We start from the raw sequence: 22,596 nt of genomic DNA, 5'->3' as shown, positions 1-22,596 counted from the left end.
AAAGTATAGAGAGAAAACTCACATCGCAGACTAGCAGACAACAACACAGCTCTCATAAAGCAAAGATGGGTGCTATGAGCCACATATACAAAAATCAATGGTATATCCTCAACCTACAATCTAAAACCCTTAGGTTGACCAAAAGTCAACTTGGTCAAAAACCAAATCAGCTGACCACCACGTCATAGCCAAACATATGCTACGTCGTAACAACCTCATGACAAAATAGTCACGATCAACCCCCTGACCACAACGTGGTGAGCATGAAGCCACGTCGTGTGAACTTATTTTGGATAACTTAATGGATTAAGCCCTTAATCCATTAAGCCACTCACTCATCTCTTCCAGAAGGCTTCCTTACACCCAATTATCTCATAAAAATCCTTTCTTTATGGACATGCATGTCCAATACATGCCTTCGGCTCTAGTTAGGCTAAAGATGGAGAAAATAAGATCAAAACATCATGCATGGGACCAAAAACTCTATAAAACTCCAAATATGAAACATGAAACCTCAAAGGGACCTCATTGTGTAACATCCAGACTTTGATGTATATTTTAATTAAGTAAATTATGATTTTGGGGTTGCCACGACATGGTGGAGGCACCACCACAACATGCCCAAGCAATATTAAACTGTGTCTTGTTTTCGTTCCTACGACGTGGCGATATTTTGGCAACGGCGTGGCGACTGCCTAATGACTAAAACCCTAATTTTTCGGGTTTGAGCCATATTTAAAGGAAAGTGACTAGGGTTTGCTCATCCCCAACCTCCATCACTCTCTAGACTCAGAAACCCTAACCCTAGCCTCTCTTGGTGATTCTGGGTCATTTTGGTGCTCTTGGTAGCTTGGAGAAGAAGAAAAAGGTGCTTTAGAGTGTGGATTTAGCAAGCAAGACTCATCATCTTTCCCTTGTGCATTCTCTAGATCTTTGTAAGTGTCCAAGATCTAATCTTTTAGTTACTTTCTTCTAGATCTAGTCCTTTTATCCCTTAATCTTCGTGGTTTGGAAGTTTGGAAAGTTGGATTCCATAACATTGGCAACTTTAACTTTATGGATCCTTGTGGTCATCTTAGTGTTATATGCTCCAGATATGAGGATTCTTGGAGTTTTGATCCTATGCACAAGCTTTTAGTACATATTTGCCATGTTTTTGACCTAAAATGGAAGGGATATGCATTGGACATGCGTGTCCATAAAGCTACGACTTTTATGGCCCGATGGGTGTAAGAAAGCCTTCTGGAAACTTGGATGATTAACTCTAATAATTAAGTGCTTAATGGGTGTTTTGCATAAATTGAGTTGCCTTTAAGGACTTAGGGTTTGAGATCTTAACTTATTGAGATGTCTTAATGTATAAAGTTGGAAACTTTATCTATCAAGACCGTGGGAAAGACCAGATCTGAGCTTTGGAGCTCTTGGAATTATTGGAAAACAACTTAATATGTTAAGCTGTTCAGACTAGTCCCTACTGTGTGACCTTTACGTTGCCACGACATGGCTACTGGGTAAGGACCTGACTGTTTTTTCCTTACACTGTCACGACCTGGCGACTCGCTGATTAGGATTCTAGGGTTGTTGACTTGACCGTTGACCATGAGGGTTGACTTGTTGACTTAGTTAACTTTTAGTCAACTTGTGAGTTTGGACTTTAGGTCTTGCGAGGTGGTCCAGGCAGACTGAAGGCTCATGCTTGCATGCTTTGTAATTGTATTTGTTATGTGTGTGGTACTTTGGGGAACTCACTGAGATTTGGCTTATAGTTGTGGATTTCAATATTTCAAGTACTTCTGAGGAACGGGGGAAAGCGAAGGCATGATCGTGCACATAAAGGTGGAAACTTGAGGACTTACAAAAGTCCAGAATGTATGCAAGAAGGAGACGGAGAGTTTTGTTTGTTGGATCTAAGCACCAAGAACATCTTCTTCTTCAATACCACCAAAAAGCACGAAAAAGTTTCAAGAAGTCGACAATGGAGGCTAGGATTGCTTTAGGTCGAAAGGGAGGTAATGGAGGCTGAGGGTGAGCAAAACCTAGCCATCACGTCCCTTAAATATGACTTAAGACCCGAACAATTAGGTTTTTATGTTAGTCGTTGTGCCGTCGTGACACGGACCTTGCCATGTTGTGGCTTCCAAAAGACACATGTTCCTTTCTTAGCTAATGTCACGTCGTGGTGTTTCCACTACCACGTCGTGGCCATCTCAAAATCTACACTTGAAGTCTTTAATTACCATAAACATAAAAGAAATATTTACATGAGACTTGGTGTTACAAATACTATTAACCAAATTTAATATTTTATTATTTATCTAACAACTTTTCTAACAAAGTTTAAAGATATATTTTGTTTGACAATTTCAAATATATATTTAATAAGCCATATGAATGTTATATTTTATTTGTTTAATAGGTAAAAAATAACATTATTAGAATAATTTTTATAGTTTTTGTAATAAAATTATTAGAATTTACAACTTAAAAAAAAAAGGTATTTAAAGACTCTCGCCAAGTCGGCAATGCAGTTGACCTTCAGTACGCACAACGCTGTGTTACTTTGAAACCGTTTGCTTCCGCGGGTTCTTTTGTTCCAACGAACCCTAGAAACGCAGGAAAGTAAAATTGAATCCAGTTCAACTCTAAAATTTAATTGCGATGGCGATGGCAAGTATATACAGAAGAGTTCTTCCATCTCCTCCTGCTATTGATTTCGCTTCTTCGGAAGGGAAGGTCAGTTCTTTGCACAGAATCTCGATGTGTTTGAAATTAGTTTTCTTTTTCTTGAGTTTAGTAATTGTCTAATTATGGTTGGATTTACTAGGATTAAGTTTTGTTAAAATTTGATTTTGTTATATCACTGCCGTTGAATCGATTTGTGGGTTTTGTGTTGATGTTTGTGTACATTGTATGATGCTCAAAATATGTGTATATGTGTTAAATCTGCAACAATATCCATATCGATTTGTCTGTAGTTGAGGGAGTAATATAAATCACCACAAACCAAGTAAAATACGTATTCATTGTACCAACGTTTTTGTCTGCTTCTTGCAACGTAGTAATGTATATGTGCTGAATTTGCAGCAATTGTTCATGGAAGCTACTCAAGGTGGAACCATGGAAGGCTTCTTTAAGCTGATCTCTTACTTCCAAACACAATCGGAACCTGCCTATTGTGGATTAGCTACCCTAGCCATGGTCCTGAATGCACTTTCTATTGATCCGGGTAGAAAATGGAAAGGTATCTTTCACAATCCCTTACAATGAGATCTACCAGTAGGTTTTAACTTCAGGATTACATAAGCCATTAATTCTTTTCAGGTCCCTGGAGGTGGTTTGATGAATCTATGCTTGACTGTTGCGAGCCTTTGGAAAAGGTTAAAGCCAAAGGCATTTCATTTGGGAAGGTTGTGTGTTTGGCTCATTGTGCTGGAGCAAAAGTTGAAGCTTTTCGCACAAATCAAAGTAATATTGACGAGTTTCGTAAGCATGTGATCGCATGTTCTACTTCTGATGATTGTCATGTGATCTCATCATATAACAGAGCAACTTTTAAACAGGCAAGTTTTAAGCCATTTGGTGGTTTGGTGATCAAAGGAGCTTATCAGAGTGGTCTGTGTTGTTTTTCTATTACAGACAGGTAGTGGCCACTTTTCGCCTATTGGTGGTTATCATGCTGGAAGGGACATGGCATTGATTTTAGATGTTGCTCGTTTCAAGTATCCTCCTCATTGGGTCCCACTTAAACTACTTTGGGAAGCCATGGATACATTAGATGATGCTAGTGGATTTCGCAGAGGGTAAGTTTTGTTTTTTTGTTTTTTTTTTCTCTCAAATTTTGTTCTACCCTCAAATAGATTGATTTATTTTCCACCTTTTCTTCAGTTTCATGCTAATATCCAGGCTTCAACGGCCACCAGCACTACTTTATACCCTGGTAACCTCAAGTAGTTCATTTCTTGTTTCATACACATAACTAACTTCCTGAAAGCTAAACTTAGTGATTCAATTGATCTCTTTGTAGAATCAAGAAGAATTTGTTGGGTTTTATTTTTATGTGAGATTGTCAATAATGTTTGTTTCCAGAGCTGCAAGCATGAGAGCTGGGTGAATATTGCAAAGTATTTGATGGAAGATGTTCCAGTATTATTGGGTTCTAGAAATGTGAAAGACGTGAAGGATGTTCTCTCCATTGTCTTCAATTCTCTTCCATCAAAGTTTCTTGAATTCATCAAGTGGGTTGCAGAAGTTAGGAGAACAGAGGAAGGTGATCAGAGTTTAAGTCCAGAAGAACAAGAAAGACTTGCCATCAAGGTATCCTTTTTTCTTTCCCATTAAATGTTATCTGGATTAAATAATGTGTGTAACTTTTTAACATGTAGGGGGAGATATTGAAACAAGTTCAGGAGAGTGAACTATATAGACATGTGACCGAATTTCTGTTAAGTGAGAAATCAGGTTGCAATGGGCCACTGTGTTTGGGTAAAGAGAGCAGTTTGAGTGATATTGCAGCGAGTGTTTGTTGCCAAGGAGCAGGGATTTTGGAAGGAAAGAGGGAGTCTTCTTCTAATGGATTTTGTTGTGGGGAAACAAAAGTACATTGTCTGAAATCGAATGAAGGAGAGATGGGTGTTACAGTAGTGTCTGGAAAGGTGATGAATGGGATGAGTGAACAGCATGTGGATATGTTGATCCCTTCCATTGGAATGCACCCAGCCAGCAATGATGTCCTCACCACACTTTTACTGGCTTTGCCACCACACACCTGGTCTGGTATCAAAGATGAAGCCCTCTTGCACCAAATCAATGGCCTTGTTTCTACAGAAACCCTTCCAATTTTGCTTCAAGAAGAGGTACTATAAACTCACTCACTCACTCATACCTTATCTTTTCTTTTTGTTTATTATATAATAATATAATTTAAAAATATGATTAATGCACAGATTATGCACTTGCGTGGTCAGCTCCATGTTCTGAAGCGATGCAAAGATGATGAGGTAGAGGAAGATCTTTCTGCACCCTCTGTCTAAATTCTACCACCCTCACTTCACCCTTTCATTTGTATCTCCATTTTTGCTTTCCTGTAATATACAATAAATGTATGCTATTCACTCCTTAAACTACTAAAAGAAAGGCTGACATAAAGAAATAAATAAATGTTACAACTTATGTTATGATGACTTATTTTATAAATAAATAAATAAATAGAACTATTATATCTACTCCCCTGTCTGTTTTAGGTGAGGTATGAAGAAAGGAGTGATGTGTTGAGGAGACGAGAGACAAGATTGTTGTTACAAGGGTCAAAATTACATAATGAAGGTGAGTTGTCATTATTGGGACAACAAAAACAACGAGCCATTGATTGTTGTAGCAGGCTTGCAGACAAATATGAAAGGACAGATAGGCTTTCAGGTGGGGGTGGGATTAGGCGCATAATTACATGGCCTAAACCCATTGCTTATACATCATACATAGGTTCAAGGTCTATATTTTCTGTTAATTATTTATATCGCTAGGTAGGGGGGTTAGAGTTAATTGTTATTGGCCTATGAATATGATCCTAGCCACTTTTGTGCCAATATACTTGCTACATCCAAAGCTCCCATTCATGCTTAAGCTCATGTAAATAGAATATATATATATATATATATATATATATATATATATATATATATATATATATATATATATATATTCATTCATTCTTGCAACACTTCTTTATGTTTTTAGCAAGCCACTAAATCCTTTTGGGTCCGCTTTTTCAATTTCATATGTATGGTATGGGATTGAGGACGCAAAATTGTTGACTGCTGGGTTGTTTGATATGCCTCTTATTGTATTTAGTAATTAGTAAGAGGTTGGCTTTGGCTTGGTCATATTCAAATTTGATACCATGGCGTTAAAAGCATGTGATTTGGTCTTATGGCATTTGTTATGTCTCTTACCAGGCCTGATTAGAGGCCGAGTCTGACTTAATCAATAATCAACTACTATCAAACAAACTTAGTGTTATATTTAATTAGGATGGGGCAAGATGCAAAAACTTGGCTAAAAATGTGACTCAACTCAAGGTGTATTTAAATACTTACAAACATCTACATCTTTTTTATTTAAAAGGATCATATTATTATTTTGCTACTTTATTTTTTTAATTATATATTGGAAAAAATGTTCAACATTTGTTTTGCTCTAAACTGAAATATTAGCCCATAGTCATTTGTTTGGGACATGGAATTTGTATACAATTAATTCTATTGACACTTATAACCATCACTTGTTGGTTTAGTTTGTAAGCCTCTCTAAGCGGCTACCTATAGATGACCTGAGTTTGAATCATATCATGAGGGTTTCAAACAAGGTGCCCACGAGTTGATTAGCTTATCGCCTATGGCGAGCCGTTCCTTCTCCCGTTGCAAATTGAGGATGTTGTAGTGGGTGAACAAGCAACCCGTATAATTCTACGACATTTATAGAATAGTTTATTATCTATACTACAACACTTACAATACAATAAAATAAGAATATATAAATCTTATTTGGATTATCTAATCACCCGATTGTTTAGACCAAAAGAAGGATGTTGAGATGGATTTGCAACAGAACTTTGCTAGATAGGATACCAAATATGGCTAAAAGAAATTTGTTCTTAGTGACACGGGCCACCAAGATTAAGGGAATGGAAATTTAGGTTTTATGGACATGCCTAGAAAAAGACATCAATGACTTCCTAGCTGGATGTAGGAATATAATGTGAGGATAGTCGGATAGGCATGAAAGAGTTTGCTCTTTCCAAGAACATGACCTCGAATAAAAAGGTGTTGTTGCGGCTAAATATCAAGGTAGATGAGTAGTCAGGCCTTACTGTATGTTTTGTTTTCTGAACTTTATTGTTTCCTACTCATATGCTTATATTCTGATTTTTTTTTTCTCTTGTATACCACACATATCCACCTACTAGTCATCGTCTGCTAATCATTAGCATAATTTTGGATTTATATATGTTTTTGTTATGATTTACTCTTCTATATGGCTTTATATTGACTTTGATTTTCTCTTCCCTTGTTTGCCTCAGGTCCATGCCTCTGGTCATCTATGTGACACAGTCGCTCTACCCTCCCTCTATAGAAGCATGACTACTGACAACAATTACCTCCCCGGCCCCACCCCATTTTAATGGTATTCACGGGGTGTGTTGCTATTGTTGTAAATACCATTGATTATAGACAAAATTGCAAAAATGGTCCCTGTGGTATGCAAAATTTTGGGGTTTTAGTCCAAACCACGAGTTTTTTGGATCCATGGTCCTTTTGGAGTGGTTTCTATGTGGTTTTGGTCCCTGGACTTAACTCCCGTTAAGTTGGATCTGTTAAGCCCCCTCACGTGCCTCACACGTGAGGGTAATTTCGTCATTTCATATATTAGGGACCATTTTTGCATAAACGTTTTTTTGGATTAATTCCTTTTAAATACCCCCACTTCCTGTGATCTTCTTCCCCACCGTTCCCCAACATCTCTTTTCTTCTACCCTTCTTCTTCTTGAGCTCTGCTACAACAAAAATGGTGCTATGTTTTTGTGGAAAAGTTGCTATGGTGAGAACACACACAAATAAATTGATTTCTAGAAATGAGAACACACACATTCTCCAAAAACAAAATTACATGCACAAATCGATTTCGAAAATGAAAAAAACACAAACAAAACAAAAACTCAATATCTGATTCCATTTGTGGGGATTCATACATACAAACACGCATAACTTCAGTTTAGATTCAAATTTAGGGTTCCAATTCTTGAGTTACCATCTAAAAACCCCTTTGCGAACAAATCTGGGAAGCAGGCGATGATCTTCACAGTGTGCCACTGCAAGATGCAAACTATAAATCAAAAAATTAAATAGATTTTGAGGTAGCTACATATTAGAATAAAACTGAAAGTCGTATATTTATTTTCCCCCCCCCCCCCCCCCCCCTCTCTCTCTCTCATCCGTTTAAACCACCATCAGATACCACATTCACTATCGGAAGCCATTAGGTAGGTAGAAATTAGAGCTGTGATAGGACACCCAACTACCAATCGACCATCAGATTTCTCACCACATCAATTTCATACACTATCAAGCCCTAGATAAGTACCAGCAACCATCGCAACATCATATTGTTTCCTTCCACTGTCTTCGTCGCCACAATCTTTCCTTTTCAACGCCACAATTGCCTTGCTATTTCCGATGTGAACTCCGACGAACAAACACCCTTTCCTTCCACCGTCGTTGTCGTCACAGTCGTTTCCTTCCAAACCTATTTTCGCCTTGTTGTGTCTGATGTGAACCCCGACTAACAAAATCCTTTTAGCTTCTCAGGTGTTGCTCCTCTTTCAGATGCAACCACCATCTTCCAGATTTAGATCAAGATCTTCAGCGGCCATTGGACCATAGTGCTTCACCGACGAACGGGAGGTACAGATTGACACGAATAAATTTGGGGGTGGGGGTAAATTGGAGTTAGGGTTTCTAAAATTAAAGATGGATTTGGCAATAGAGGAGGGTGATGATACGGGAAAGAAATGTGACCAAAGAAAAAGATGATGAAGTTGTGTGCGTGTGTTTTAATTTTCAGGAAGAAAATTCAGAGAGAGAGAGAGAGAGAGAGAGAGAGAGAGAGAGAGAGAGAGAGAGAGAGAGAGGCAAAGGTCAAATAAGCCAAAAAAATGGATTATGCAAAAATGGTCCCTTGCATATAAAATGACGAATTTACCCTCACGTGTGAGGCACATGAGGGGGATTAACAGATCATATTTAACGGCAGTTAAGTCCAGGGACCAAAATCACATAGAAACCACTCCAAAAGGACCATGGATCCAAAAAACTCGTGGTTTGGACTAAAACCCCAAAATTTTGCATACCATAGGGACCATTTTTGCAATTTACTCTTGATTATATGTCATTGGCAGTAATCAAATATTTAAGCATTAGGTCCTAGACACATAACTTAAGTGAAGAAAGAATCAAAATGGTTTTAGCTTTTCAATTAACCAATGGTCGAAACATTTGTTATGATGTTGTGAAAAGAAGTGATTCTAACAAATGAAAATTTTGATTACATTTCCAACCAATATGCCTGCTGTATTTATTTTAGAAACTAGAAAGTAGAGTAGAAACCCACCTCCATACAAATTCAAATTCAAATTGGGTTTGGGCTTGGGCTTGGGTTGTATATTATAATATATTTTATGATGATCCAAGCGCTTTAACCGCCTTTTCAGCTGCGTCATCAAGATCCTCTGCTGTAATCAATGCCATCCCGCTTTCCTGTATTTATAATTATAAATCATTTTTTTTTTTAAATATTCTTCAAACTTTTCTAAGAATAATAAATGAAAAAGAAAATATACCTTGAGAATTCTCTTCCCTTGGTCAACATTTGTGCCTTCAAGACGAACTACAACCGGCACCTTCAATGAAACCTGAAAAAAAATTAAATTTAATTAAATCAAAAATCTTTTCACTGCTACAAAATGATACAATTCTCACAGATGGATACTGACATGTTTAGCAGCATTAACAATTCCACTGGCTATGACATCGCATTTCATTATTCCTCCAAAAATGTTGACCAATATTGCTTTGACTTTCTCATCTGATGTCAAGATCTTGAATGCTTCAACCACCTGTCCTTCGGAAGCATTCCCACCTACATCCAGAAAGTTGGCAGGGGTGCCTCCATGTAACTTTATGATATCCATGGTTGCCATTGCCAATCCAGCACCATTCACCATGCATCCAATTTCTCCATCCAAACCAATATAATTCAAATCCGCTTTTGCAGCTGCAACCTCACGAGGATCCTCCTGTGTCGGATCACGAAGGGCAAATATGTCTTTTTGACGGTAAGCAGCATTATCATCAAAGTTTAGCTTCGCATCAGCAGCTACCAGCTTGTTATCAGAAGTCTCTGCGATCGGATTGATCTGAACAACCAAGTTTCAACTTAAAAACCAAATTTTTTAAAACAAGAAAAAAGAAAAAAAAAGTAATTAATTCTCACCTCCAACTGTGTGCAATCGGATTCATGGAAAAGGTTGTACAGCTTCTTCACCTGTTCTATTGAAGCATCTCTGTCAGCCACCTTAGGAGCAAGACCATCTACAACCTTGGCAGCATCTTCATCTGTAATTCCTTTGAAAACATCAATAGGCACCTGTGTGTGAAAAGGTTAAATTTGTCATTTTGCATCCAACAATGCCTAAGGATATAAACAAATAAATAAAAAAAGACATACTTTAATGATCATGTCAGGGAATTTCTCTGCAAGGTCTTCAATGCTGGTTCCTCCCTCTCGGCATGCAATGATAAGCTTAAACAACACAAGATTCAATATTTAATTTTAAATAAAGAATTAAAGATTGATTGCAATCATCATATGATTTGTATTTTTATTATTATTATTATTATTATTATTTTCAACAACTTACAGGACCAGCAGTTGTACGATCAAGAGTGATTGCAAAGTACATTTCGTTCACAAGTGACACTTTTTCACATAAATAAACCTGCATCAATAAAGAACAAGGTTTAATAACTTTTCATACAAAAAAAATATTTAATATTTCATAAAGCAGATAACAATTTAATAAAGGTGCAAGCAAACCTTGCTGACAACTTTGCCTTGGGGGCCAGTTTGTTTAGTGACAAGAGTCTGCCCAAGCATCTTTCCTATGGGAACAATAAAACAGAAATTACATTTTTTTTTTCTTTTTCTTTTTTTTGTATTAAAAAGTAGTAAAAAATTAGTGAACTCATACCAGCTATCTCTTCAGCCTGGTCGATTTTGACAATGTGAACTCCACCCTGAAGACCACTTGTGAATTTTCCTAGACCTCGTCCACCAGCAAGAATTTGGCTCTTAACAACCAACTGGATAACAAGAAATTAATGCTGATTACATAAACAAAAGGAATTTATGTGAAAACTTACCTCCTTTTCGTTAGGAAATGTTGTTTGTATGGCCTTTCGAACTTCCTCAACAGAAGAAACAGCAACACCTTTTGGAACGTTAATACCATATTTGCCCATCAGTTCAGCTCCCTGATTTCAGAATGCATATGAGTCAATGAGTAAAGAAAATGCATAACAAAGTTAGAGTATTTGCATTTGTCATACTAAAGTAGCATATGCAACAAAAAGATGAATTGTACATACAATTAGAACATTCTATGAATGAAGAAATGAATTGCTAAGATAAATGAGATTGAGTAGCAGGAAAGAAAGCCTTGCAAAATAAGTGGGTGTTCAGGGTCAAAGGAATGTCTACAAAATTAAACAAACAAATGTCTACAAAATTCGGTATGAAAGACTTGGGTGATGCAAAGCTGATGCTTGGTATGATCATCACCACATACTCAAAGGAAGGTACTTTAAAGTTACTCCTAGAAGAAAAACATCAAGGAGGTATTGGAGAAATTCAATCTTTATGATGTCAAAAACATGCATATAGTGTTCTTTAAAAATGAATATGGTGTTCCATGGAGGACAATAACAGATTTAGCTAGAATATCACTTCATCATAGAGTTGATTACTGATGGTTTTTTGAAGTTGAGATACACAGAATTTATGATGTAGATTCTCATTTCACTTTCGATACTGCAAAAGTTAAGGATTGAAGCCCTTGTTTTGTATAGCAATGCAGCGTTCTTTGTCAAAATTCAAACAACATAATAACTATAGTATGACCAAATTAAAGTCAAAGTTCAAAATCTCCTTCTTCTTTTCCCTTCTGACATATTCAACGGATGAATTTAACAATCTGTGATGCGACCAAAACAGAACCTAGATGATATTCATAAATAAACAACACACATCTAAATAGTATTCGTAAAACTTATAAGACTGCAGGTGAAGGGAGAATGACTACAACCTGATACTCGTGGATGTTGAGGCGACGGAGCTGCTGCTGTTGCCATTTTCCGGCAACATTGATCGATTTAGTTGCGAGCTTGTTCAACAATCCTCTCACCATTTTTTTTTCTAATGATCAAATATACCCCCGATCTGTAACACTTAAATTAAACAGGGACAACAGATCGAATCAAGATTCACGACAATAGAGCATAAATCAAAATAACCTAATGATGAGAGCGAATCATAGTGTATGAAATCAAAGATGCAAAAAGGGCAGCCGGAAGCGAATAGTACTGACCTACACGCCGGAATTGGGAAAGCAATTAACCCGTTCTTGCAGTTTATGTTTTTCCTTTAGTTTTTAGTTTTATATTTTTGCAATATTGCAAAGTGCAAAGGGTAAAAACAAGCCCTAAATGAAGAATATTATGAATTGTATATTTTTTATTTATCAAAATAAGCATAGTTTTTTATAAAGACAAAATTGCAAGAATGGTCCCTGTGGTATGTCAAAACTAGCAAGTTTGGTCCAAAATTGGTTTAGCTCGCAAGAATGGTCCAATAGTTTCGTTTTGTTGTGAGTGTGGTCCAATTTGGCTTGAACTTTTTTGTAAAGACGATTTTACCCCTTATTATTTTATTTTTGATTTTTATTTTATTACCAACAATTAAAAATAAAACAAAAATAAAATCTCTCTCTCTCTCTCTCTTAAAATCTCTCTCTCTCTCTCTCTCTTAATGATGATCCCCATCCCAAATCCCGCATCCACGATCTTCCAGATCATGGATTCAAGAGTTAAGAATAAAAGTTCTAAAATTTCATCAATTTGTGTCATCAGATCGCGGAGGGTTTGGCAATATGTTTCTTATGATTCAAAACTTGATGTGAATTCATCCATGCGATTCTCGATCCCGCCCCAACGCCTCCGATTTTACCGATGAAGGAGACAGAGGATAAACGAATCGAGTTCAGAGCTCTGTCGTGGATCGCATTTTCGATCGTTACGTGATGGATTGAGGAGTTTGGGAGAACAGATTTGACTTGTTTCACCTCAAGAACATGTGTTCATTATCCCTCGTCCTAACATAATCATCAACATCGCAACACTCAAACCATCACCATCTCATCCCGAAACCATCATCTGCTTCACCTCTAGAACATGTGTGTATGTGTGTCTTGAATCGATTTTTTGCTGAATAGATTTTCTGGTGGATTTGAGAGGCGGCGGCTAGGGCTGAGCTAAAAGCTTGCTCAATTTTAACTCTGACCGATATGCATATCCTTCTCCTTGATCGATATGCAGTGAAACAAGAATATGACTTCTTATTCTTCTTTTTTTGTTGGTGTAGTAAACAACGACATGGGATGTCGATTATTGAACTTTATGGAGGTGGGTGAAGAAGACGATGACTAGATGGAGCAATAAAGGTGTTCTTCCATGAGTGACCAGCGTCTATGAGGTGATGAAATTAAACGAACAGGTGTTCTTCCATATGATAATTAGGGATTTAAAGAAATTGGTGTTTAGAATAACATATTAGCGATTTGGGGCTAGGATTTACAATCAGATAGTTGGTAAGATCATGAGGATAAAGCAGATTCATAACAAGAGTGGAGATGAATGTGATTGTGAATCGATTGTATGTGAGTTTACAAAAGATTATTGTGAATCTAAATGTGTGTTTATCTACTTTTAGGATTTTTTCTGTTTTTCTGAGAGTGAGAGAGAGAGAGAGATTTGTTTTTGTTTTATTTTTAATTATTTTTTAAATGTTGGTAATAAAATAAATATGAAAAATAAAATAATAAGGGGTAAAATCGTATTTATAAAAAAGTTCAAACCAAATTGGACCAAACTCGCAACAAAACAAAACTATTGGACCATCCTTGCGAGCCAAACCCATTTTGGACTAAACTTGCTAGTTTTGACACACCACAGGGACCATTCTTGCAATTTTGTCTTTTTATAAACGATAGCAATCAATTTGTTTTCTTTTTTATAGATTTAAGATTATTTATAACTTACAAACTTGACTCGTAGCCCTATTGCAGCCACCAGTGATGACCAATAAAGTACATTACCATCATCGTCGTCACAACGAGCCATCCAATATTTGTGCCGGTGGGTTTCATATCACACATATGATATTTATGTAGTCTTTGTTATTTTTTTTTCTCTCAACGCATAAAATCGGTGGGTATCATATCACATTTAACCATGTTTTTTTTAATTAAAGAAAATATAATTTAATAAAAGGAAAAACATTTAGTTAATTTAATTAAAACGATTACATACCTAAAAATGATAAATAAATAAATAAAACTACATAAAAAGCAACAATTTTTAAATAAAAATACTACCTCTAATATTTTTTCATGATATCCATTCTAGCCATCGAAACTATATCGAGCTTGTTTCCAGTGAAATGATCGAAAGGTTTTGTTAAAAATTTCATATCCCGACTTATTTGTTTCTCCTCTCGAGCTCATTACTTCTCCTATCTTGCTTTTTTGTTCTCCTCCAACTTCTCATTTTCAAAACTCAAACGACTTTTAAAATTCAAATTATAAATCTCCAAATTACCAGCAACTTTATATTTCATCTTTTCTTCCTGTTCCCGATGTATTCGATGATGGGCTTTTTTTCTCCCCATCCCGACCCATCGGTCGAACTACCTCTTCAAACTCGAGCTCATCCACTTTGTTCAAATCAACCCCAAAATACTTATCCGATGAAGTAGTGTAACTCGTCTCGGAAACTTTGGTTCTTTTCAAACTACCTTCTTCGCTACCAATATCTTATATCCATTTGAGGGACTTGGATAAAAACCTCAAAATATAGAGAAATTTGAACGACTTATTATTATTATCAACAACAAAAAATTTAAGGGTTGTCTCTAAATTTGTTCATTGTCTTCCCCGTTTTTCCATTGAGTTACCAAATTGTTGTAATTGTCGTTGAATTTTGTGACATATTTGTTCATCTCGTGAAACTTGCAAATACACTGATCTTTAGCATGTTACTTGCCACAATCCATTACCATAAGAAATCACTCTTTAATGTGTCGCCAAAAGTGGTCATCTTTTTACACGTTACCTTTTATGGAATCTTCCGAAATATCTACCCATGCTTGCGCTAAAACCATATCTTCATCTGGTTGTCATTGTTGAGAGGTTATCTTCTTTATTCGAAACGGTGTTTTTCCTTTTCATCGTCTTTTGGGGTTGGATGGTTTGGTTTGGGTTTCCCGAACAATTTGGGGTTCGGGCTCGACTACCGGTTTCGGGATCGGGTTGAGTTTCTTGGACAAATTTGACTTTCGGTGGGGGTGAATTTTTTTGAAATGAGGTTAGGCTAAGAGGTTTCATGTAATATTGGTGTGGTATTTGTTGGTAGTAAAATTGTTGGGGTTGGGGTTGGGTTTGGGGTCAGGGAGAAATCGTAGACGGATCAATATGTGGTCGGTAAACCGACGACTCCAACGGACGAACATTTGCACGTGATTTGTTATGAGCTATATATTGAGAGTTGTTTGGATTCATTTTTGGAATGCAAAAGTTTCTTTAGCGTCCTAAAATTTTCAAGTAAAAATTTCATGTTAAATAAGTCAAAACCCTTAATACATTATCCCAAAAGGAAATCATAATAAAAGTATTATAAATACATTAGAGTAAAATCAAATACGTTTATCTATATCCCGTTTTTCTAACAAGTTGTGCCTTTAATATTGACATAAGGCGGTAAATTTGTGTTAAGGACTAATGGCAACTAATGTAATAAAATTTGTTTGTGCTTAATTGTGTTTTATTTTACTGTTTTCTTGATGTGATGATTATAATGTTTTGTGTTGAAACTTATATATGTGTATTAGTCCTTGCCTTATGTGTCTTATCAGGCTTTCTATTTTAACGTATTACTTTTATGTGTATCCCAAGTGGCTATTAGTAAGCAATGCTTGAGAGTTTCGGTTTTTAGCCCTTGTGATTGGTTCGGGTAAGCTTTTACTTATGAATTTATATACACGAGTTGACATCCCATGAGTATGAAATGATAATTATTTAAATAAAGAGAATTGTTTTAAAATTATAGTATAAATTGCTTTTAAAGATAACCAAACAAAATGTAGGATGTCACAAAGCCTCTTTTAGGAGTGCACATGCATTGAACCAAATCTTGACACCTCATAAACCATCTTCCCCATAACATGTCGACTTGAAGAACCACCTTTTGTGTTATCACCAACAAGAATATTACAACATTCTTCCACTAAACAACTCAACTTATTTCCTCCTAAGATCTAGTGATTTCGTTCTTTAATGTCTATGTCTTAAACAATCAAACCTTGTAAATAAAATCGATTAAAACAACACCCAATTGCCTCCAATTCACCCCTTCGGTCAATCATAAAAATTCGTTACCTAATAATAAACTAAACATCACTTTCGTGATCAAAATACACACATTAAAATCAAACTGGTCACCACCCAACTGAAGCCAATCTATTTTTAAATGGTAGCCAACATTTGTTCTTGAACCTCACAAGCACCAACTTAACCTCTTGAAGAACTTTTATTGAATACTTGGTGTGCTTACTTTGAAACTCCACTTCAATCCAAACGTTCTTTTATATGGATCCCATTTTCAATTCAAATCTCCGTAAAAACACAATTTAACAAATAAAAAAAAATGATTGCCTTTGTTACTTCAATGTGAAATTGACAAATTCCTCAAAAAAAAATTCTAAAAAAACTCACCTAAGTGCGAATGAACAACTCTTGCTGCTTTGTTCTTAATCGATCAAAAATTCAACTTGAAAGCAATTTACGGATCACTCAACAATTTCTTTTACCACTCCAATAAATCTTCAACAAAAACTATAAACAGTCCGATTAAACATAAATCAATTCAATTTTGAAGTGTTTCATAACAAATAATGTGTTAATATTTTCTGCGAAACTCAAGTTGAGTTTGTTTCATTGCATTTGATGAATATTTTTGAACTGTCAAATCAAATTCAAACTTAGTCTACGCAACAAGACAAACTCAAACTTTAATTTCACCGGTGGTTTTAACTTTAAGCCCTGTTGAATCTTATAAATATGAGTGTGTATGAGACGGTTTGGTTTAATTTTTAGCTAAAACCGAACCATAACCATTATAAGTGATTAATGCAATTTGGTAGCCATTGGGTATTGGTTAATAACTTAATATTGATTTTGGTTAACGGTTTTTATCTGTTAATAATTATGATCAATAGTGAATATTGGTTAATCATAATGGTCGAAAATGAGATAAAAATAAAAAACATTTTGTTATAAAAATGACAAAAAAACATAAAGTACAATGTTATTAAGAAAATTAACAATTCGGTGTTTTTAACCTAATCAGTATGATAGAAGATTAGATATCCATTTAATTCCAAACAATTATCTTTTAAATTTTCAATTCTAAATATAATTATAAACTATATATTTAATATTGTATTATATTTAAAATATTTATTCATATTATTGGTTTGGTTCGGTTTTTAATGATTTGGTTTTGGATGAAAACCATAACCAAACCATATATATTTGGTTAATTAAAAATAGGAACCGCATCATCTTTTTTTAGTAATGGTTCAGTTAAAGTGATTTAGTTATTTCGGTTTATTTGGTTTTGATTCAGTTTTTCGGTTAATATGCTCACCTCTAAAAATAACTAATTTGGATTTATAAAGATAAGATAATAAAAAAATAAACGAAAATCAAGACATTTTATAAAAATAAACAAATGAAGTTGTAGTATCATCATCAATCATCATCATGTAGACCTCATGGTCATGGATGGAGCGTGTTTTGTGTTCTCTAGGATGACCACACCACCCAAATATCTTCTAAAAGCCAAACATCATAAGTGAATATCTCTCTGTAAGATACATCTTTCTAAAAGCAAACTACTTTATTATAAAAAACATACAATGAGAAATAATTGTTGTGGATTTAGAACTTAGTATTGTTCTTTTATTTAAAAGTAAATTACATAAACAATCCCTGTAGTTTAGTCAAATTCACAATTTTGTCCTTAAATTCAAAAATACAGATAATGTTTTTAACTCGTGGGATTTTCAATTGCAACCAATTATATCATTGAAATTGTAGGAAGATAGATATGGTAATGCACGAAAGAACAAACAAAGAAAGTCTCGTAATGTTGTTAATGTTTGCATTGAAACAAATTCAACTGCAATCGAACGTTTGTTTACTATGACACAACATCTAAAACAGTCTTCGAGACCACTCAAACTTAACCAAACCAAATATTACATTGATAGTAGCAGAAAAACACATAAGCAGAAGACGAGAAGACGAGAATCAGAGAAATCAGTTGCATTTAAATGAAAATTAAGCAGTGTCAAATTTAAAAAAAAAATAGAAAATCGATATAAACGAGTGGGTATCCATCATATATATATTAATTCCAAAATGACTCGGTTCAAATAAGGGAGCTTAAATGAACAAAACTTAGTTATTTATAATTCTATAAATTCATGGGATCATATTTGTTATTAACCTTGTAATATAACTCAATTTGTTTGTACCTTAGATATGAATTTTGAGAATATATTTATGATTTACATAAGTTGAAAATTGATATATTTTACATGGCAAATTACAGAAAAATACAACATTTTATCTACCAACATTTAGAAAAACCTTTATATTTTGTTTATATACAGAAAAAACCTTACAGTTTCACTTATCTTTCATATTTACCCAAATATTCATTATTTAAAGAAGTTACTGGACTTTTTTTTTATGACATAACATTTATCTTGTTCGTTTTTAGGCTGACGTGGAAAAAAAATAAACGAAGCCATTTATTTTTGCTTAAATAAATGGTCGTTGAGTAAATAATCTATTTCTCGCATTTTACTTTGGACAAGAGGCAACGTTGTTTATGTTTGTTTTCTTATTAATTTAAAAACAAAAATGATAAATGTCATGTCGCAAAAAAATCGGCAATTTCTTTAAAAACCATGATATTTGAATTAATGTAAAATATAACTAAAAATGTAAGAGTTTTTCTAAATATAAATAAAATATAATTTTGTCCTTTTTTTTACACATACATTATTATAAATAGTTATATACAATATAGTGTTTTATTCCTTTGTATTTTTGAATTCAGTCAATTCACTCTAATTATCCCCAATGCATAACTGTATTAATTTTCAGTCCATTTTCATTAAAAACCGGTTCAAGATTTTTTTCCCATTTTCCATGTTTCAGCTTTTAAACGACCACGAGAATTCCTTTGCCGAATGGGTGTAGTTATTATTTGACATCGATTTCCTCAACTAAAGCAAAGGCAATGATTCATGTAGCCTTGCCAGATAACGTTGAAACATGATAATGTGTTTCATTCCCTGTCGATCAGAGGAATTTGAGTAGAGTTTTGATCGGCATACAAGTTGTCATTAATTTCAGTTGTCATGAAGAAAGGTAATGTAATTCCATTTAAATCTACGTTTCTAGTAATTCATCGTGATTGTTATAAATTATACGATTGGAGTGGGTTTTGTTGTCCTATTTTGGGTCGATTTTGTTATTACTTTGAAGGCACACCGATTCATTTTATACGTTACTAATGTGAATCTGAAAATTTTCTTCTGGACATATACGAATTTCTTACTTAATTCCTTCAAAATGCAAGCAATATCTTCGTAGTTATATAAGTTTTCTGATTGATTCCTTTTTTGTGGGTTGAAGATCTTCGAGAATTGGTTTACAACATGAATGATTTAAGCTTGTGGTTGTGAAAAGTAACTGGTCCCACTGATTAGACCAATATGATCGAATCATCAGATTCCCAAGTTACAAAATATTTTTCAGCAAATCCTGATTCTTCATCTCAAGCCATCAGTGAAGTTGATCAGAAACCTGATACCCGTAATATTGAAGAAGCAGAATCATCTCTTCGGGAGAGTAATTCTTTGAATTATGAGGTGGATTATCTAACCATTTTTCAATGAAATTAAATGCATCTAATCATGTTTTTCCCCTACTTTTTTAAACTGTAAATGATGTTTATTTATACAGGAAGCAAGAGCATTACTAGGAAGATATGAATATCAAAAAGGAAACATAGAAGCTGCTCTTCATGTGTTTGAAGGGATAGATCTGGCTGCAGCTACTCCAAAGATGAAAATTAGCCTTAATGAATTAAGGAAACCTCAAAGACATTCATCTACTTATGGTGCTCCACCTTTCTCTATAAACACTGTTGGTTTACTCCTTGAAGCAGCTTATTTAAAGTCAAAATCTTTGCAGAATTTTGGGAGGTATAAAGGTATTCCTTTTGTAAGTTAGGATCACAACAACATTGTCATATATGTAAGAAATAGAAGATACTTTCGTTAATTTGTTTATTAATCAAATGAAAATATCTTATCGCTTTTGCAGAAGCTGCTGAATCATGCAAAGTTGTTCTGGATGTTATTGAATCATCATTCCCATTAGGCTTACCTCAAAACCTTGGAACCGATCATAAATTACAAGAGACTCTAACCAACTCAGTCGGGTTACTTCCTGAGTTATATCAACTCGCTGAGTCACACCAGGAAGCAATCATATCATTCCGAAGAGCCCTACTCCATCACTGGAACCTCGACAAAGAAACAACAGCAAAAATTCAAAAACAATTTGCAATTTTTCTTCTCTACAGTGGATCAGAAGAAGCAAACCCTCCTAATTTCCGTTTCCAAACAGATGGGTCATTCATACCCAAAAACAACATAGAAGAAGCTATTCTAATTTTAATGATTCTACTAAGAAAAGTTTGTTTAAAGAAAATCGAGTGGGACCCGGATATTTTAGATCATCTTTCTTACGCGTTATCCATATCCGGTGGATTCGTTTCTTTGGGTAAACAATTGGAAGAATTACTTCCGGGGATAATTGAAAACAACGAAAGGTGTTTACTTTTAGCCCTATGTTACTATGCACAAAACGACTGTTCATCCGCTTTGAATTTGATAAAAATTATACAAGAAACCGATGATCGACATATCGTGTTGCCTTTATTAATCGCTTCAAAAATTCATTCAGAAAGCTCGAATTCTACACAAGGAGTAAGGACTTCAAAGAGAGCGATTCATTTAGTGAAAGACAAATGTGAGGAAATGATGGGTGTCGCGTATTCGTTTTTGGGTGTTTCTCTTTCAGTTTCATCTCATTCGAAATCTGAATCTGAATCACTCCAGTGTTTAGAAACAGCAGGGAGGTTGACCAAAATGGTTGACTCTCAAATCGTTTATCTTCTAGGTTTAGAAAGCGCTGAACAAAGAAAGCTGGACGTTGCTTTTGGTTACGCGAATCGTTTGATCCATTTGGAAGGTGGGTCCCACGTCAGAGGGTGGATGCTATTGGCGCGAATCCTGTCAGCTCAAAAACGGTTTAAAGATGGCGAAAGTGTGATCAATGCCGCTTTGGATCAGACTGTGAAATGGGATCAAGGCGAGTTATTAAGAACTAAAGCCAAGTTACAACTCGCACGGGGTCAAGTGAAACGTGCTATTCAGACGTATACTCAGCTACTTGCTGTTCTTCAAGTTCAGTTTAAAAGCTTCGGATTCTCAAAGAAGAACCATGATCGGAAGTTGGAGTTAGAAACATGGAATGATCTTGCTAAGGTGTACATAAGATTGTCTCAATGGCAAGATGCTGAGGCGTGTTTGATGAAATCGAAGGCTATTTGTAACTACTCGGCTTCTACACGACATACCACTGGTACAGATTACAAAACAAAAACCCTAAATTGAATTTTACTCATATTCTTACTCGAATTGAGATCTGAGATGGATTTTGTTGCAGGATTGTTGTATGAAGCTCAGGGTCTGAACAGACAAGCATTAAAAGCATATAAACATGCGTTAGATGTGGATCCTGGTGATGTGGAGAGTCTTGTTTCCATGGCGGTGGTGTTGAGGAAGGTCGGTGGCGGGGCTGGAGCGGTGGGGCGGGGCTTTTTGAATGAAGCTCTGCGGGTGGACAGGATGAAGTCTTCGGTTTGGTATAATTTGGGGTTGTATCTTAGAGATGAGAGTCCGATGGAAGCTGCTGATTGTTTTGAGGCTGCTGGTGTATTAAAAGAAACAGAACCCATCGAACCCTTCAGATAAATAAACAATCTTATGTTATAATTTAATATATATTTATATTTGTTACTTCAAAATATAGGTAGGTCGATTTTATTTGTTTCGACAATTTGATCTTTTTGGTATATAATAAGTTAATAACAAGTGAAGAAGTAATACATAAGAAATAGTGGGTAAGATTTGTAGATAACAGATGTAATTTGTTTTAAAATTGTATATAATTTTTTTACTTTAACAAAGATAGTCCCTAACATCTTTTTTTTGCACACCTCCTATGGTTTCGTTTTATTGCATGGTTCATCCCTGTCATATCTAAATGAATTTAACGCCCTTAATATATTATTTTTTTAGTTTTTTTTATTACTTTTTAATATTTTTTATTTAACGCCCACTTGCACTCCCACTCATGATCCCACCCCAGCAGCCCAGCTCGCACTCAAGACTGCTCCCACCACCGGTCATCGGCCATCGCCAACCGCCACCCAAAACCGAAAAAAAAAATCTATAACTTGCAACGCCACAATTAGGACCCACCTTCACCCCATCACCCTTTAACCC

The 22,596-nt window shown here is 35.2% G+C and overlaps 3 protein-coding genes across 5 annotated transcripts; 2 read left to right on the top strand and 1 right to left on the bottom strand.

Moving 5' to 3' along the window:
• Window positions 1–2,523: 2,523 nt before the first annotated feature.
• Window positions 2,524–5,612, top strand: LOC111893694 (glutathione gamma-glutamylcysteinyltransferase 1). 2 transcript variants are annotated; one of them, XM_023889758.3, is made up of 9 exons: window positions 2,524–2,733; window positions 3,085–3,241; window positions 3,322–3,560; window positions 3,637–3,800; window positions 3,886–3,937; window positions 4,087–4,314; window positions 4,383–4,853; window positions 4,944–4,997; window positions 5,241–5,612. In XM_023889758.3, exons 1-9 carry the CDS (start codon window positions 2,659–2,661, stop codon window positions 5,517–5,519), a joined length of 1,719 nt encoding a protein of 572 aa, XP_023745526.1. In that variant the 5' UTR covers window positions 2,524–2,658; the 3' UTR covers window positions 5,520–5,612. The 2 variants fall into 2 exon arrangements, with proteins under 2 accessions (XP_023745526.1, XP_052622869.1); XM_052766909.1 differs by having other exon boundaries at window positions 3,322–3,564; window positions 3,641–3,800.
• A 3,381-nt stretch (window positions 5,613–8,993) lies between these two features.
• On the bottom strand, window positions 8,994–12,342 carry LOC111893702 (succinate--CoA ligase [ADP-forming] subunit beta, mitochondrial). Of its 2 annotated transcripts, none has more exons than XM_023889769.3 (11): window positions 12,197–12,342; window positions 11,915–12,056; window positions 10,974–11,084; window positions 10,802–10,913; window positions 10,648–10,712; window positions 10,472–10,549; window positions 10,279–10,353; window positions 10,045–10,197; window positions 9,545–9,967; window positions 9,392–9,463; window positions 8,994–9,308 (listed from the first exon to the last, which is right to left on the bottom strand). In XM_023889769.3, the coding sequence occupies exons 2-11, from the start codon at window positions 12,014–12,016 to the stop codon at window positions 9,228–9,230; spliced, it is 1,272 nt and encodes a 423-aa protein (XP_023745537.1). In that variant the 5' UTR covers window positions 12,017–12,056; window positions 12,197–12,342; the 3' UTR covers window positions 8,994–9,227. The 2 variants fall into 2 exon arrangements, with proteins under 2 accessions (XP_023745537.1, XP_023745538.1); XM_023889770.3 differs by having other exon boundaries at window positions 11,915–12,048; window positions 12,197–12,340.
• A 6,716-nt stretch (window positions 12,343–19,058) lies between these two features.
• On the top strand, window positions 19,059–22,331 carry LOC111893712 (protein NPGR2). The gene is made up of 5 exons (XM_023889780.3): window positions 19,059–19,384; window positions 19,652–19,887; window positions 19,982–20,231; window positions 20,345–21,670; window positions 21,755–22,331. The coding sequence occupies exons 2-5, from the start codon at window positions 19,732–19,734 to the stop codon at window positions 22,060–22,062; spliced, it is 2,040 nt and encodes a 679-aa protein (XP_023745548.1). The 5' UTR covers window positions 19,059–19,384; window positions 19,652–19,731; the 3' UTR covers window positions 22,063–22,331.
• Window positions 22,332–22,596: the final 265 nt, after the last annotated feature.

The sequence above is a fragment of the Lactuca sativa genome, chromosome 8 (genome assembly GCF_002870075.4).
Source record: "Lactuca sativa cultivar Salinas chromosome 8, Lsat_Salinas_v11, whole genome shotgun sequence".
Lineage (NCBI taxonomy): Eukaryota > Viridiplantae > Streptophyta > Magnoliopsida > Asterales > Asteraceae > Lactuca > Lactuca sativa.
The sequence above is the reverse complement of the archived record's forward strand: the minus strand, read 5'-3'. Positions and strand labels throughout refer to the sequence as shown.

Excerpts from the sequence above, each read along its gene's own strand:
- LOC111893702 (XM_023889769.3), bottom strand. The coding sequence starts at position 12,016 with ATGGTGAGAGGATTGTTGAACAAGCTCGCAACTAAATCGATCAATGTT. Across the intron at positions 10,713-10,801 it reads CCAGGCTGAAGAGATAGCTG|GAAAGATGCTTGGGCAGACT; the intron begins GTATGAGTTCAC and ends TTGTTCCCATAG. Across the intron at positions 10,198-10,278 it reads TCCCTGACATGATCATTAAA|GTGCCTATTGATGTTTTCAA; the intron begins GTATGTCTTTTT and ends TTTCACACACAG.
- LOC111893694 (XM_023889758.3), top strand. The coding sequence starts at position 2,659 with ATGGCGATGGCAAGTATATACAGAAGAGTTCTTCCATCTCCTCCTGCT. Across the intron at positions 3,938-4,086 it reads CAGCACTACTTTATACCCTG|AGCTGCAAGCATGAGAGCTG; the intron begins GTAACCTCAAGT and ends GTTTGTTTCCAG. Across the intron at positions 4,854-4,943 it reads CAATTTTGCTTCAAGAAGAG|ATTATGCACTTGCGTGGTCA; the intron begins GTACTATAAACT and ends ATTAATGCACAG.
- LOC111893712 (XM_023889780.3), top strand. The coding sequence starts at position 19,732 with ATGATCGAATCATCAGATTCCCAAGTTACAAAATATTTTTCAGCAAAT. Across the intron at positions 19,888-19,981 it reads GTAATTCTTTGAATTATGAG|GAAGCAAGAGCATTACTAGG; the intron begins GTGGATTATCTA and ends TTATTTATACAG. Across the intron at positions 21,671-21,754 it reads TTCTACACGACATACCACTG|GATTGTTGTATGAAGCTCAG; the intron begins GTACAGATTACA and ends ATTTTGTTGCAG.